Here is a 14,289-nt window from a genome sequence, read left to right as displayed (position 1 = left end):
CAGAGATTAGTACATGGACATCTTTGGGAGGTCATATTCTGCTTACCACACTAAGGGTAAGGTTAAATAATTGTGAGAATTAAAGTGGCATTTCTATAAACTCTTGGGGCATAGCTCTCCCAAGTGAATTAAAAAAGATACTGCAAGTCTGAGTGCAAGAGTAAATGAAAAACTGTTGAGACTACTTCTATGACTCTAAATTAAGCAACTGTCTCAAGGATTAAAGAGAGGATAGTATTAGGTTGGGAACCACAGGAAGTGAGGAGGCACAATCTTGTTAATGACCCTAAAATCTTGGACAAAATGGTATACAGTCATTTATCTTTTTGATGGAACAAATAGGATATTATAAGAGTTACTATGGGGAATAACAAGTCTTTTCTGAAGGTATGTGGATACAATGGACCTGATTTTCTTCAACAGCAATTTTTTTAGTGGATTGTTAGCCAGTTTCAAGAAGGACATAGCCAGATTTATAAAGATCTTTAAGGGTTTAGCCTCCTCTATGAATCCCATATCTAAATACTCCTTGACCCACAGGCTCTTGAAGACAGATTCAAGATATGAAATGTAGATCATGAAGGCATCAGGTATTAGATAATCAATCTGTGCCATCATCAAATTACAGGCTGGGGGATTCTTCTGGGAGTTCCATAAAGAGGTTTCTGGGTCCACATTTAATACTGGCATCCCATTTACAAGGTAGATCTCCTCCCATCAGATGCACCAGAGTAGAATTACTAAGTAACAAAAAAGTGTGTTGATTACAGAGAAGACAAAGACAAAGACAGAGTCTGAAAGGCATTTGAAATTTCTATCTCTTATTCCTAGGAAGGAATGATAGAAATATAGATGGGGAGCCTGGGTGGCTCAGTCAGCTAAGCATCTCACTTAGGCTCAGGTCATGATCTTGTGGTCTCTGGGTTCGAGCCCCACATTGGGCTCTGTGCTGACAGCTCAGAGCCTGGTGCCTGATTCAGATTCTGCCTTTCCCTCTCTCTCCTTGCTCCTCCCCTGCTCACACTCTCTCCTTCTCAAGAATAAGTAAATATTTTAAAAGATTATTTAAAAAAAGAAATATAGTAGAATTTATGGTAGATCATGTAGCCCCAATATTAATTACATATGAAAACTTCTATTTCTATAACTGCATGAAAAGTTCTGTTTTTTGTGTTAAAGGCAGTTATGAATTGACCAGAGCAGCTACTCTCACAGACAGGGGTTGTTTTATCAGTGTTTTGTCTTTTTCCTTTTTTGGTTCTATCTTTCTAGCTAAAGTAGAGCAAATGTTCTTCCAATGGCCCTTTTTCTTATAATAATGACAGTTGTCTTTTTGTAGACTAAACATAGATGTGTCCTTGTTTTTTGCTTTATCTAATTGCTTAATCTGAAAAGCTCTGAATCTGATCTATTTTTTTCCTTTTTTTTTTTTCTGAGCCAAGGTATCTTCCAAATGCTCACCAAGCTCTTATGATTTAGAGAAGGCACAGTCTACTAACCTATCTTCTGTTTTCTGAGAAATTATGAAGTCTTGATTTCTCTTGAGGCCAGAGTATTCCTGGTGGTAGCTAAGTGGTCTGTTGAAGCCAGGCATGGAATTATGTTTCCCCTGTTTATGGAACTGGACTTTTTTTATTGTGGTAAAGGAGTGTGGGACCCAAGGAATTTAACAAAAATCCCCTACCCCTGGACAAGCAGAGCAAGACTAACTCCATTTTGTGCTACACCCACCTTCTCATGTATAACCCCCACATGACCTACTTATTGCTTAAGACACTCCCCCACCCTAGTCAAGCCGCTGAGCACACCCTTACTGGAAACCGGCTCATACAGAATGCGGAACCCCTAACCACCAAAGAATGTAAACCCCGCCTTTTGCCCGGCAAACCTGTGCGCCAATTATGACCAGAGTGATAGGCTAGTTCAAACAATTACTATAGGGTAAATTGTAATTCAATTGGCCACCTGCGTCTGGACTGACATGACTATGCAACTTTCTGTGTGTGTTACAATCTCATTGGCCACTGGCCCCTATAAAACTGCTACACCTCTTAACCTAGGGGTCCAAGTCCCTGCTCCTCTGTGTCGGGTATACTTGGGCCCAAGCTCGAGCTTGCAAATAAACCCTCGTGCGTTTGCATCGGTATCGGCTCCTTGGTGGTCTCTCGGATTCGAAATCGGGGGCGTTACAGGAGACATAACAAAGTTTATCATTTTAACAAGTTTTAGGTGCACAGTTTAATAGCACTGAATACATCTACGGAGTTGTGCAGTCAGGACCAGTACTGTTTCCAGAACATTTTTATCTTCCTAAACTGAAACTCTGTACCCATTGAACATTCACTCCCCATTGTCCTTTACCTCCAGCCCCTCACAACCACCATTCCGTTTTCCATCTCTATGAATTTGACTTCTCTAGGTATTTCATATAAGTAGAATCATATAATATTTGCCATTTTGTAATTGGTTCTTTCACTTACTGTAATGTTTCCAAGGTTCATCTGTGTTGTAGCATATGTCAGAAATCATATTCCTTTTCAGGCTGAGTAACATTCCATAGTATGTATCCACCACATTTTGTTTATCCGTTCACCTGTTGATGAATATTTGGGTTGTTCCCACTTTAAAAAAATTTTTTTTTCAACGTTTATTTATTTTTGGGACAGAGAGAGACAGAGCATGAACGGGGGAGGGGCAGAGAGAGAGGGAGACACAGAATCGGAAACAGGCTCCAGGCTCTGAGCCATCAGCCCAGAGCCCGACACGGGGCTCAAACTCACAGACCGCGAGATCGTGACCTGGCTGAAGTCGGACGCTTAACCGACTGCGCCACCCAGGCGCCCCATGGGTTGTTCCCACTTTATGGCTATTGTGAATAATACTGCTATGAACATTGGTGTACAAATATCTGTTTGAGTCTCTGCTTTCCATTATTATTATTTTTTTTAGCTTTCTACCCACAAGTGGTATTCCTGGATCATATGGAAATTCTGTGTGTCCTTTTTTGAGGAATTGCTGGAATGTTTTTCACAGAAGCTACACCATATTATACTCCCAACAATAGGACACCGAGTCGGCTCAGTCGGTTAAGTGTCTGACTTCATTCAGCTCAGGTCATGATCTCATGGTTTGTCAGTTTGAGCCCGCATCAGGCTCTGTGCTGACAGCTTGGAGCCTGGGGCCTGCTTCAGATTCTGTGTCTCCCTCTCTCCCAGCCCCTCCCATGCTGGCATTCTGTCTTCCTCTCTCTCTCAAAAATAAATAAACATTAAAAAACAATCTTTATATTCCCAACAGCAATGTGCAAGTTTATTATGTGCAAGGGTTCTAATTTCTCAAATTCCTTGCTAACATACTATTTTCTGTGGGTTTTTTGTTTGTTTGTTTGTTTGTTTGTTTGTTTATAATAGCTGTTCTTCTGGGTATGAAGTAATCTGATAGCGATTGTGATATGCATTTACCTAATAATTAATAATATTCAACATCTTTCCATATGATTACTGGTCATCTGAATATCTTCTTTGGAGAAATGTCTATAAGAGTGCTTTAGACATTTTTTTTTAATTGGGTTGTTTGTGTTTTTGTTGTTAAGTGGCAATTCTTTAGACTTTTAGGATATTAGTCTCTTATTATTTATATGATTTACAAGTGTCTTCTCCCATGGGTTGCCTTTTGACTCAGTTGATAGTGTCTTTTGATGCATAACACTTTTAAGTTTTTACGAAGTGCAATTCATCTACTTTTCTTTGGTTGCCTTGTACTTTTGATCTCATATTCAAGAGTTATTGCAAATCCAATGCCGTGAAGCTTTCCCCCTATGTTTCTTCTAAGAATTTTATAGTTTTAGCTTTTACATTTAGGCCTTTGATCCACATTGAGTTGATGTTTGTATATGGTGTATGTATAAGGTAAGTGTTCAACTTCATTCTGTTGCACGTGGATATTTACTTTTCCCAGCAGTATTTGTTGGAAAGATGGTCCTTTCCTCATTAAATGGTCTTGGCACCCTTGTTGAAAATTATTTGGTCATTTTGTAAGGTTTTATCTCTGGGCTGTCTATTCTTTTCCATTGGTCTATCTGTCTATCTTTGTACCAGGACCACACTGTTTGATTGTTAACTGTATCTTTGTGGTATTGATTGTATCTTTGTAGTAAGTTTTGAAATCAGGAAGTATGAGACCTTCCAACTCTGTTCTTTTTCAAGATTGTTTTGGCTATTTAGGATCCCGTGAGATTCCATTGCAATTTTAGGATATATTTTCTACTTCTGCAAAAAATATTGTTGGGATTTAGATACAGATTGCATTGACTCTATAGATCATCTGGGGTAGTATTGATGTCTTAACAATATTGTCTTTTGATTCATGAACATGGGATGTCTTATTTATTTATGTCTTCTTTAACTTCTTTCATCAGTTTTTTGTACTTCTCAGTGTGTAAGTCTTCCACTTCCTTGGTTAAGCTTATTATTAAGTGGGTTTTTTTTATATACTATGTTAAATGGAATTGCTTTTAAAAAAATTTCCTTTTCAGATTGTTGATTCTTAGTGTATAGAAACACGACTAATTTTTACATATTGGTTTTGTATTCTGCAACTTTGCTGAATTCTTTTATTAGTTTTAACAGGATTTTGGTGGAATCTTTAGGGTTTTTTTTACATATGAGATTATATAGTCTGTGAACAGAGATAATTTTTCTTAGGCCATTTCAACTGGGCTGTCCTTCATTTCTTTGTCCTGCCTAACTGCTCTGGCTGGCTATCTATTTCAATATTATGTTGAATAGAAGTAGCAAAAACTGACAGCTTCATCTTCTTCCCGATCTTAGAAGAAAAGCTTTCACTGCTGATTATAATGTTAGTTGTGGGTTTTTCATACACATCCTTTGTTATGTTGAGGTAGTTTCCTTCCATTCCTACTTGGTTGAATGTTTTTATACTAGGATGGTGTTGGATTTTGTCAAATGCTTTGTCTACATCATTTGAGGTAATCATGTATTTTTTTTCTCCATTCTGTTGAAATAGTATATCATATTGGTTGACTTTCATATGTTGAATCATCTTTTCATGCTTCCCAGGAATAAATCCCACTTGGTAATGCGGTATAATCATTTAAATGTGCTCTTGAATTCAGTTCACTAGCATTTTGTTGAGAAGTTTTACATCAATTTTCATAAGGGATATTGGTCTGTAGTTTTTGTTTTGTTTTTTTCTTGAAGTGTCTGTCTAATATCAGGGTAAACCTGGCCTCATAAATTTTGTTAAAAAGTATTCCTCTTCAGTTTTTTAGAAGAGTTTGAGAAAGATTAGAATTTTTTAAATGTTTATTTATTTGAGAGAGAGAGAGAACATGTGTGAGGAGAGAGGCAGAGAGAGAGGGAAAGAGAGAATCCCAAGCAGGCTTTGTGCTGTCAGTGTGGAGCCCGACTCAGGGCTTGATTCCACAAACCGTGAGATTATGACCTGAGCCGAAATCAAGAGTCAGACAGTTAACCCAACCCACTGAGTTACCCAGGTGCCTTGAAAAGGATTAGTACTAATTCTTTAAATGTTTGGTAAATTTCACCAGTGAAGCCATCGATCCAGAATTGTTCTCTGTTGGAAGGTTTGGACTTTGCTTCAATCTTGTTACTAGTTATACATCTATTCAGAATTTCTATTTTTTCATAATTCATCTTTTAGGTTATGTGTTTCTAGTAATTTGTCCATTTCATCTGGTAGGATGGATTTTTGAACAATGAATATGGACAAGAAAGACTTCAAGGATACCTGCTAGAGTATCTGGTTTTTTTGTTCTTTATATATCTATCCATACTTAAATATTGTCCCACATTTTTAATATCATTTTGGTAAGCAAATCGTCTTGTTTTTACTAACAAAGTTTTGGCATATCTTGACCTCACACATAGATAAACTAATTGATAAGGGAGTCCAGGACTGTAAATTCCTAAGGCAATCCTAAATTCTTCAGTGAGCTTGAGCCTTCCTTTTAAGAAGGCTTGGTTGGGGTGCCTGGGTGGCTCAGTCGGTTAAGCGTCCGACTTCGGCTCAGGTCATGATCTCACGGTCTGTGAGTTCGAGCCCCACGTCGGGCTCTGTGCTGACAGTTCAGATCCTGGAGCCCATTTCAGATTCTGTGTCTCCCTCTCTCTCTGCCCCTCCCCTGTTCATGCTCTGTCTCTCTCTGTCTCAAAAATAAATAAACATTAAAAAAAATTTTTTTTAAAAGAAGGCTTGGTAAGTCATTAACTAGATTATTTAAATCTTATCTGGACCACCCAAGGCTTAGAACTAAAAGACCTGCCAGGCTGGTGTATATACTCACAGACCACAGATCGCAGCATAACATGAAGAGATATTGTCCAGGGATAAAGATATGTTTTAAAAGGGGAAGTAGAAGAGAAGGAAGAGGGTCTGTTGAAGGTGCAGGAAAAAGAAGAGGAGTAAGGCAAGAGGAAGGAGAGAGTGAAGGTTCAAGGGTTCATAAAGGAGGTCAACTGAGGAGGTCGACTGAGAGTTGGGTCATGAGATAGAGAGAAGTACAGTTTGAATTTTAGATCCACCAAGTTGGTAGTCCTTTCTAAGCTATCCTTAAAAGAATAAATTTAATTTTTTTTTTTGTCTTTTGGAGTTTTCCTGTCTTTTAGAAGCATCTTCATACCAAAAAAAGAAAAAAAAAGGGAAAAAAAAAAAGTGCTGCCTATTGATATTTATAAAATTTAAACTCTGATCCCAAGGCACCAGGCAAAAGGTTATTTTATTCTTGTTTCAAGTTTCCCAGAATATCATGTAAAGGGGGAATGTAAGTACAGCTACATTAGTGAAATTCAGTGTCTGTCATAGCCCAGAAAAGTATTAATGTGCTGACTTGATATAGAATATTTTTACCTCCTCTCATTTAATTGAGCTTCACATCAGAAGTATTTTGTTTGCTTAAATAAATAAAATTTGGTTAAAGAAATTATAATGTAGGCAATACCAATTTTATGTTAATTTCTGAATCCACTCCACTTTCAAAAAAATTACACTAAATAGATAGAAAAATATTTGTAGGCAAACTTTTTTGTAATACCACTTATCATGTTGCCAGACCTACTGTGCTCATTTACTAGGGGTGAGAGAGGAAATAGGTAACATAGCATTGCCTCTAAGTTACCATGTGTGTATGTGAGTAGACCCATGTTTATACATCTTTAATTGAAAATTTTTAAATTGTTTTGAAATTTTGTATCTCCAAAATGACAGCATTCTTTCTAGTAATTCTGTCAACCAGTTGGCATCTGCAAGATGATTGTGATAAAATTTCCTTGTGAGTCAAAGCATATTTCTTTTAACTCATGCAATGATTGTTATTGTCCTAAATTGACAGGTGAAGTATGTTGTCCAGATGAACAGCACAATCGGGTTTCCACTGGCATCGGCGACTCCTGCTGTGGCCGAATGCCTTACTCCACCTCAGGAAACCAGATTTGCTGTGCTGGGAGGCTTCGGGATGGCCATGGCCAGCAGTGCTGTGGCGGACAGATTGTGAACAAAGATTTAGAATGCTGTGGTGGAGAAGAAGAAGGCATGGTGTACAGTCGCCTTCCAGGTAAGGAGCCCTTGTCTACTTTTCAATCGGTGGAGATTCTGAGAAACACAGGTCGGGAAATTGCCCTAGATACAAGGCAAATAAGTAATTAAAGCTCATGTGAATTATGTCTAATACATTTAAGTATATATTCTACAACAAATTAAAATGTAATCTCACCTTTTTTTATGTTCGTGGATGCATTTCATGAAAATGGATCAAAGCTCTTTCCTGTTGAGAAGTGTCATATCCACCATAAACAAAAACAAACACAAAAACACACATGAATGCATGCACTGGTTCTGGATCAAGAGAATATTTCCTAGCAATGCTAACAGTATACAAAATTATTATTGATGATATGTCAGTTCTTTTGCTCCCTTATTCTTTGGTAGCTATGAAATTAACACTAATTTTAATAGCAATCATTATCATTGATTGAGTGCTTACTATCAACCAGGTACTATGCCCAATGTTTTATGCATTACTAACTCAATCCTTTTTTTTTTTCAATTAATCTTTATAACAGTCTTACTAGATAGGTTCTATTATTGTCTACATTTTAAAAATGAGGAAGCTGAGGCACAGAAATTAGTCACTTGTTCAAGATTCCATAATGAATTTTTGGGTGCCTGAAAGTTATATAATTTGGGGGGGTCCTCTTTAAGGAAAGAAAATAAAATGATGAATATTCATTTAGAAGGGGAAAATAAATTATGAAATTTACAAATTTAAAAAATAAAATCTAGCAAATGCCACTAACATAAAAACAGCATGTCTGGATTATATAACTCCTCACATCCTTCTTTTTTCTCCCTGACATGTTTAACTTATACCCTTGATCACCTCTTCATGGGGCAATGACTTTGTGCCATTTATCAATGAGAAGGATAGAAAGATAATTCATCCTTTCCTAAGCAAAATGCGTTTTAATTATTGAAATTTAGAAAAGTGGTTTTAAGCTTCAAAGTTTATTATTATAATATTATGTAAGTTCTTAGATTATTGTCAAATTTAGAGAAACATTTACCAAGGATCTCTCTAAGATTTAAGGGCATTTTAAGTTTTCTTATCTTATTTTATTTATTTTTATTTATTTATTTTATTTTTTAAAGATTATTTATTTATGTTGAGAAAAGAGAGAGAGTATGTGAGCAGGGGAGGGGGAGAGAGAGAGGAAGAGAGAGAATCCCAAACATGCTCCACTGACAGTGACCCAATGCGGGGCTTGATCTCATGAATCTGTGAGATCATGACCTGAGCTGAAATCAAGAGTTGGATACTTAATTGACTGAGCCACCCAAGTGCCCTGAGTTTTCTTATTTTAAAGTAATTTGCAATGACATGTGTTAAATATTTGTTGAATTGACAACATCATACCAGTTTTTCATGGCTATCATTTTATGACTGAATTTGAGCTATAATTTATAATGATATCACTATTTTATCTATGCATCAGCCGAAGTATAAATTTTTTCAATGTATTTATGAGTTACCTCTCTTCATAATTTGTAATAATTTATACTTCAATCTGAGATCCATCAGCTTCTTTTAATAGTTTACTACTTTTGTTATAATCTAAAATTTATTTTGTTATAATTCTCTTGATGTCAGAATATTTCAGTTGATTCTATTGGTCAGTTCTACAGCTTTTGTTTCATATGCCATTAATTTTTCTGTCTGATCTTTCTCTTTCTTTAAAGCTTCCCCTTATATGCATCCATATTAGGAGTCTGTAATTTCTCACATTTCTTATCTTTCCAAATTGAAGTTAAAATGGCATATTCAAGGCCTAATCACTTTTTTATAGAATTGACAAAAATCATAAACATAGCTACTGAACCCAAACTAAATATTGCCCCAACTCAACTTCCCCTTACTTAGATTTCAAAAATGTACATGGTCACTCTCCTATTTTAGTCAATACAAGGATACATAAGATACAAGACAAGTTAAAGGAGCAAGAGACAGAGGCCATGAAAAATTGTAGTTAAAGATTATACATTTGCTAATTTTATAAAAATATATAGCCACGCTTTTCCTAGAAGGGGCTCTTGTCAGAAAACGGCCCTGAAGTTCAAGCTCATTAGCTTCAGGGTAAATCCGCCCATACAACTAGCAAGGGTTGAGAACTCCAGCCTTTCTCTGAGCACAATTTCAGGACACCATTAGATCTTGACGCAGATGAACTGTGAATTTCTTGTTTTTCTATAATTTCTTCTTTAAAAAAAAAAAACATCAAAAAGTTATCCACAATATCAGTAATAATTGTTGAAATTAGTATAGTGTTATTGTTATATACCATTGTATATATTGTATATATTTTTATACACATTTTCTTCCTTTTTTAAATTTTATTTAAATCCAAGTCAGTTAACATATAGTGTAACAATGGTTTCAAGAGTAGAATTTAGTGATTCATCACTCACATACAACACCCAGTGCACATCCCAACAAGTGCCCTCCTTAATGCCCATCATCAATTAGCCCATTCTCCCACCCAACACCCCTCCAACAACCCCGTTTGTTCTCTGAATTTAAGAGTCTCTTTCTTCTATGTAAAATTTCTGAAGATAATTATTAAGAAGAACACTTGAAGAACAAAACTAATCAATCAAAAAATTTAAAAAGTATCAATCCTGGGGGTACCTGAATCTTGTATCTTAACAAGAATAATAGACTTCCAATATTTTCATAGCCCTTAAATAAATGAGAAATGCTTGATTAAATTATTCACAACTGAATTTCAGTACTCCCAGTATGGGAAAGATTGTCTCCTTCTTTCAGGCAAAAAATGCCTGATTTCTAGTTTTTTATTTTATCTTTGGACAACTATTAAGTGTGTTCCCAAGGCATTTACTATTCTATGCAGTTATAAATCACCCACCTGGATCCACACTATACCCATGCTGTACATTCTTTTATTAAATTTTAGTTTTTATTCTGACAGAGAGAGTACACACACATGAATTGGTGAGTGAGAGAGGGACAGAGAGAGAGGAAGAGAGAATCCCAAGCATGCTCTGTGCTGTCAGCATGCAGCCTGATGTGGGGCTGAAACCCACAAACTGTTAGATCATGACCTGAGCTGAAGTCAAGAGTCGGATGCTTAGCTGACTGAGCCACCCAGGCACCCCTCTATGCATTCACCAGTGAGACATATATAGAGGAAGACTTTAACATATACTCAGACTGTTTGGTAGTACCATGTCATTTTGTTGATCTCCATCAACTGTCCAGAAAATAGTGATGATGGATTGTTGCCCTACATACAACAGAATTGGACTTCAATTAGGACACTTTCATTGACCCCAGAAATTTAAGGATTACCTCCAACATACCGCACAGACACCTGGATCTGCACTATAAGGTAATAAGAAAGGTGACTTTGCCAGGTAAAACCAAGAAACAATAACAAAAACTAACTTTCTAAGATCTTTAAAAATGAATGATGCGTTAAATCATATGATACACAAGAGTTCAGTGTAGAAACATAATCCTTTCAGAAAATTTCCCCCAGAATCGTAACCTTAAGAAGTTAGCATTCGAAAGATAAGTAAAGTACACCCAAGGAATTCAGCCCACTCAGGTGTCTCCTAGACACTGATTATTGGCTAAAAGATGTACACAATGAACAGGAGACAAAATACAACAACAAAAAATAAACAACAGTCTGTGTTCACTATTTGCCAAACTGAATTGTGTACTTCATAATATACCCACACATTTATAACATGCTTAAAGCTCGCAACAACCCTATGAGGTAAGGACTATTATTATCTCCATTTAAATTTTTTTTAACATTTATTTTTTTGAGAGAGAGAGAAACCATGAGCAGGGAAGGGGCAGAGAGAGAGGGAGACACAGAATCTGAAGCAGGCTCCAGGCTCTGAGCTGTCAGCACAGAGTCCGACGCAGGGCTCAAACTCACAAACAGCAGGATTATGACCTAAGCCAAGGTTGGATGCTTAACCAACTGAGCCACCCAGGTGCCCCTGTTATCTCCATTTTAGATATGAGCAAACAGAAGTGCTTCTAACAAAAGTTAAAAACTGTCCCCCATACAAAAGAAATATAGAACATAATACTAAACTAATGCCACATGCTATATAGAAAGATTACGTTTTGGGTCTTTTCAACTATATATATATATATATATATATATATATATATATATATAGGGTAAATAATTAGAATCAGGTTTATTCAAATAATGATATACCTGAACCATGCCTATCAAAAGAAACCCCCAGAAAACAAAAAACAACAACAAACACTGTCCCCAGATCACATAGCTACCAAGTGGCTGTATTATTTCAGGTAGCATTAATTGCTGCTATAAACGAACCCCCAAATTTGCAAAGTCTCAAATACAATAGGGGTTATACTTTTCTTATATAATAGTACTGGGATATGAACCTATCTGCAGGTTACCTCTCTTCCCTAGGTATTTTGGCCATTCCACAGGTAGCTTCTAAGGTCACCTGGGGGTTATACCCATTCCTGCAACCAAAAGAGGAAAAGAACATGGAATAATGGGTGTGCAAATTTTTTATTGCCAGGTCTAGGAATAGCAAAATTTAAGCTAACATTTCACTAACTGGAACTCACTATCTGTTGACACCTAAGTGCAAGGGGGTCTGGGAGATTTCCTCTGGAATCTCTTGCCTCTGTGGCTAAGAAGGGATTCTAGCAGCATCCACATGGCTACAGAGCCCATGCTCTTAACCTCTTTCTTTGATCATTATGGTATTTGGAGAAGCACTGGACACCCTCCAGCCCAAATGGTTTGTCAGGTCTAATGAGCAAGGTCAGTATCACAAACTACCAAATTGCAAACATTTTTTGGACGACTGGAAAAAAAGAGGCCTTATACACTCTGCCCTTTGAGTGCACACCTCATGTTTGCCAAAGTTAGAAGAAAGGGTAATATGAGGCACCTGGGAGGCTCAGTAGGTTAAGCATCCGACGTCGGCTCCAGTTATGATCTCTCGGTCCATGGGTTCGAGCCCCGCTTTGGGCTCTGTGCTGATAGCTCGGAGACTGGAGCCTGCTTCAGATTCTGTCTCCTTCTCTGTCTCTCTGCCCCTCCCCCGCTCATGCTCTGTGTCTCTCTCTCAAAAATAAACATTGAAAAATTAAAAAGAAAAAAAGAATAAGAAAGGGTAGTATGTATGAGTGCTAGGCCCTGAGACAGTCACTTTTAAAGAATGACGTGGGGGTGCCTGGATGGCTCAGTCTGTTAAGCATCCGACTTCAGCTCAGGTCATGATCTGACAGTTTGTGAGTTCAAACCCCATAATATCAGGCACTATGCTGACTGCTCAGAGCTTGGAGCCTGCCTGGGAAGCTGTGTCTCCCTCTCTCTCTTTCCGTCCCCTGCTCTCACTCTGTCTCTCTCTGTCTCAAAAATAAATAAACATTAAAAATTAAAAAAAAAGAATGACATGGGTCTTCTATGGGTCTGACCCTTTGCAGAAACACCTTTGCAGGTGGTCTGTGAGATCAAAATGATCTTCATACTAATACTAACCTATTATATGTCTTTTTTTTTGCATTTATTTATTTTTGAGAGACAGAGGGAGACAGCGTGAGCAAGGGAGGGACAGAGAGAGAGAGAGAGAGAGGGAGAGAGACAGAAACAGAAGCAGGCTCCAGGCTCCAAGCTGTCAGCACAGAGCCCTACGCGGGGCTCGAACTCACGAACCGCGAGATCATGACCTGAGTCGAAGTCAACGCTTGACCGACTGAGTCACCCAGGCACCCCTTATATGCCTTTTTCAATTTCATTCTCTCCTGTGTGTACAGTGGAGTTTTTCAGAGGTTGCATGTGTGATATCACAACAAACTGAATGCAGAAGCAGGTATGAGAATTTAGTTCCCTTTATTAAGCCAGCCATTAGAGAGGCTTGCAAAAATATAAAACAATATCATTCTTCTCAAATGTTACCTATTATTATTTTAAATTAATTAGTAAATACATATTTCAAAAGTTGTTGTTTTCGACTCCAGCCCAGTATTTATCAACAGATATAACCTGTATAAGCAAAAGCTATTTGGAGTCTTTAATTATTTGTAAAAGTGTAAAGAGATCTTGAGACCAAACTTTGCGAACCTCTGCCTTAAGGCATGGTAATCGTGTGTACTAGAAAATCCTGGCAATGAGTTAGTTGTCCTGTGCTATGATCAACCAGCCGAGTGTCTCCTCTTCTTTTGGTTGAGTAGTTAAAAATAGGCCCCTTAAAGACAGAACAAGGTGGGGCGCCTGGGTGGCCCAGTTTTTGAGCAGCCGACTCTTGATTTCAGCTCAGGTCATGATCTCACAGTTGGTGGGATCAAGTCCCTCAGCGGGCTCCTTGCTGGCAGCTTGGAGCCTACTTGGGATTCTCCCTCGTCCCTCTCTTTGTCCTTCCCTGGCTCGTGCAAGTCCAGACTCTCTCTCTCTCAAAAATAAATAAACTTAAAAAAAAAAGGCAGAACAAAGGTGCTAGGTTGGAAGGCAGGGTACAAAAGTGTTGCTCGCCCACTCTGTAATGGGTCAGAGTTTTAAAATAACAGCCAAAATGTCTCCTTTTAGCATCTTTGTTTATTTGTTGTTTTTTTTAAGTCAATTTCCATATTCCTTCATTCGATAAAAATGTATTGGGTAGTGTCTATGCTCAAGACATTATTCTCTGTGCTCTGCGAGTGTAAAATTGGCTAAGATTCCATTTTTATCC

General features: G+C 37.5%; 1 protein-coding gene across 2 annotated transcripts in view; it reads left to right on the top strand.

Moving 5' to 3' along the window:
- The window catches only part of USH2A (usherin), a 773,795-nt gene that overhangs the window by 587,454 nt on the left and 172,052 nt on the right, over positions 1 to 14,289 (top strand). For both annotated transcript variants that reach the window (XM_045048458.1, XM_045048459.1), the window contains one exon: positions 7,370 to 7,591. In XM_045048458.1, coding sequence (XP_044904393.1) covers positions 7,370 to 7,591 — 222 coding nt within the window. The remainder of the gene's footprint in view (positions 1 to 7,369; positions 7,592 to 14,289) is intronic.

This window comes from Felis catus, chromosome F1, assembly GCF_018350175.1.
Source record: "Felis catus isolate Fca126 chromosome F1, F.catus_Fca126_mat1.0, whole genome shotgun sequence".
Taxonomy (NCBI): Eukaryota; Metazoa; Chordata; class Mammalia; order Carnivora; family Felidae; genus Felis; species Felis catus.
The sequence above is the reverse complement of the archived record's forward strand: the minus strand, read 5'-3'. Positions and strand labels throughout refer to the sequence as shown.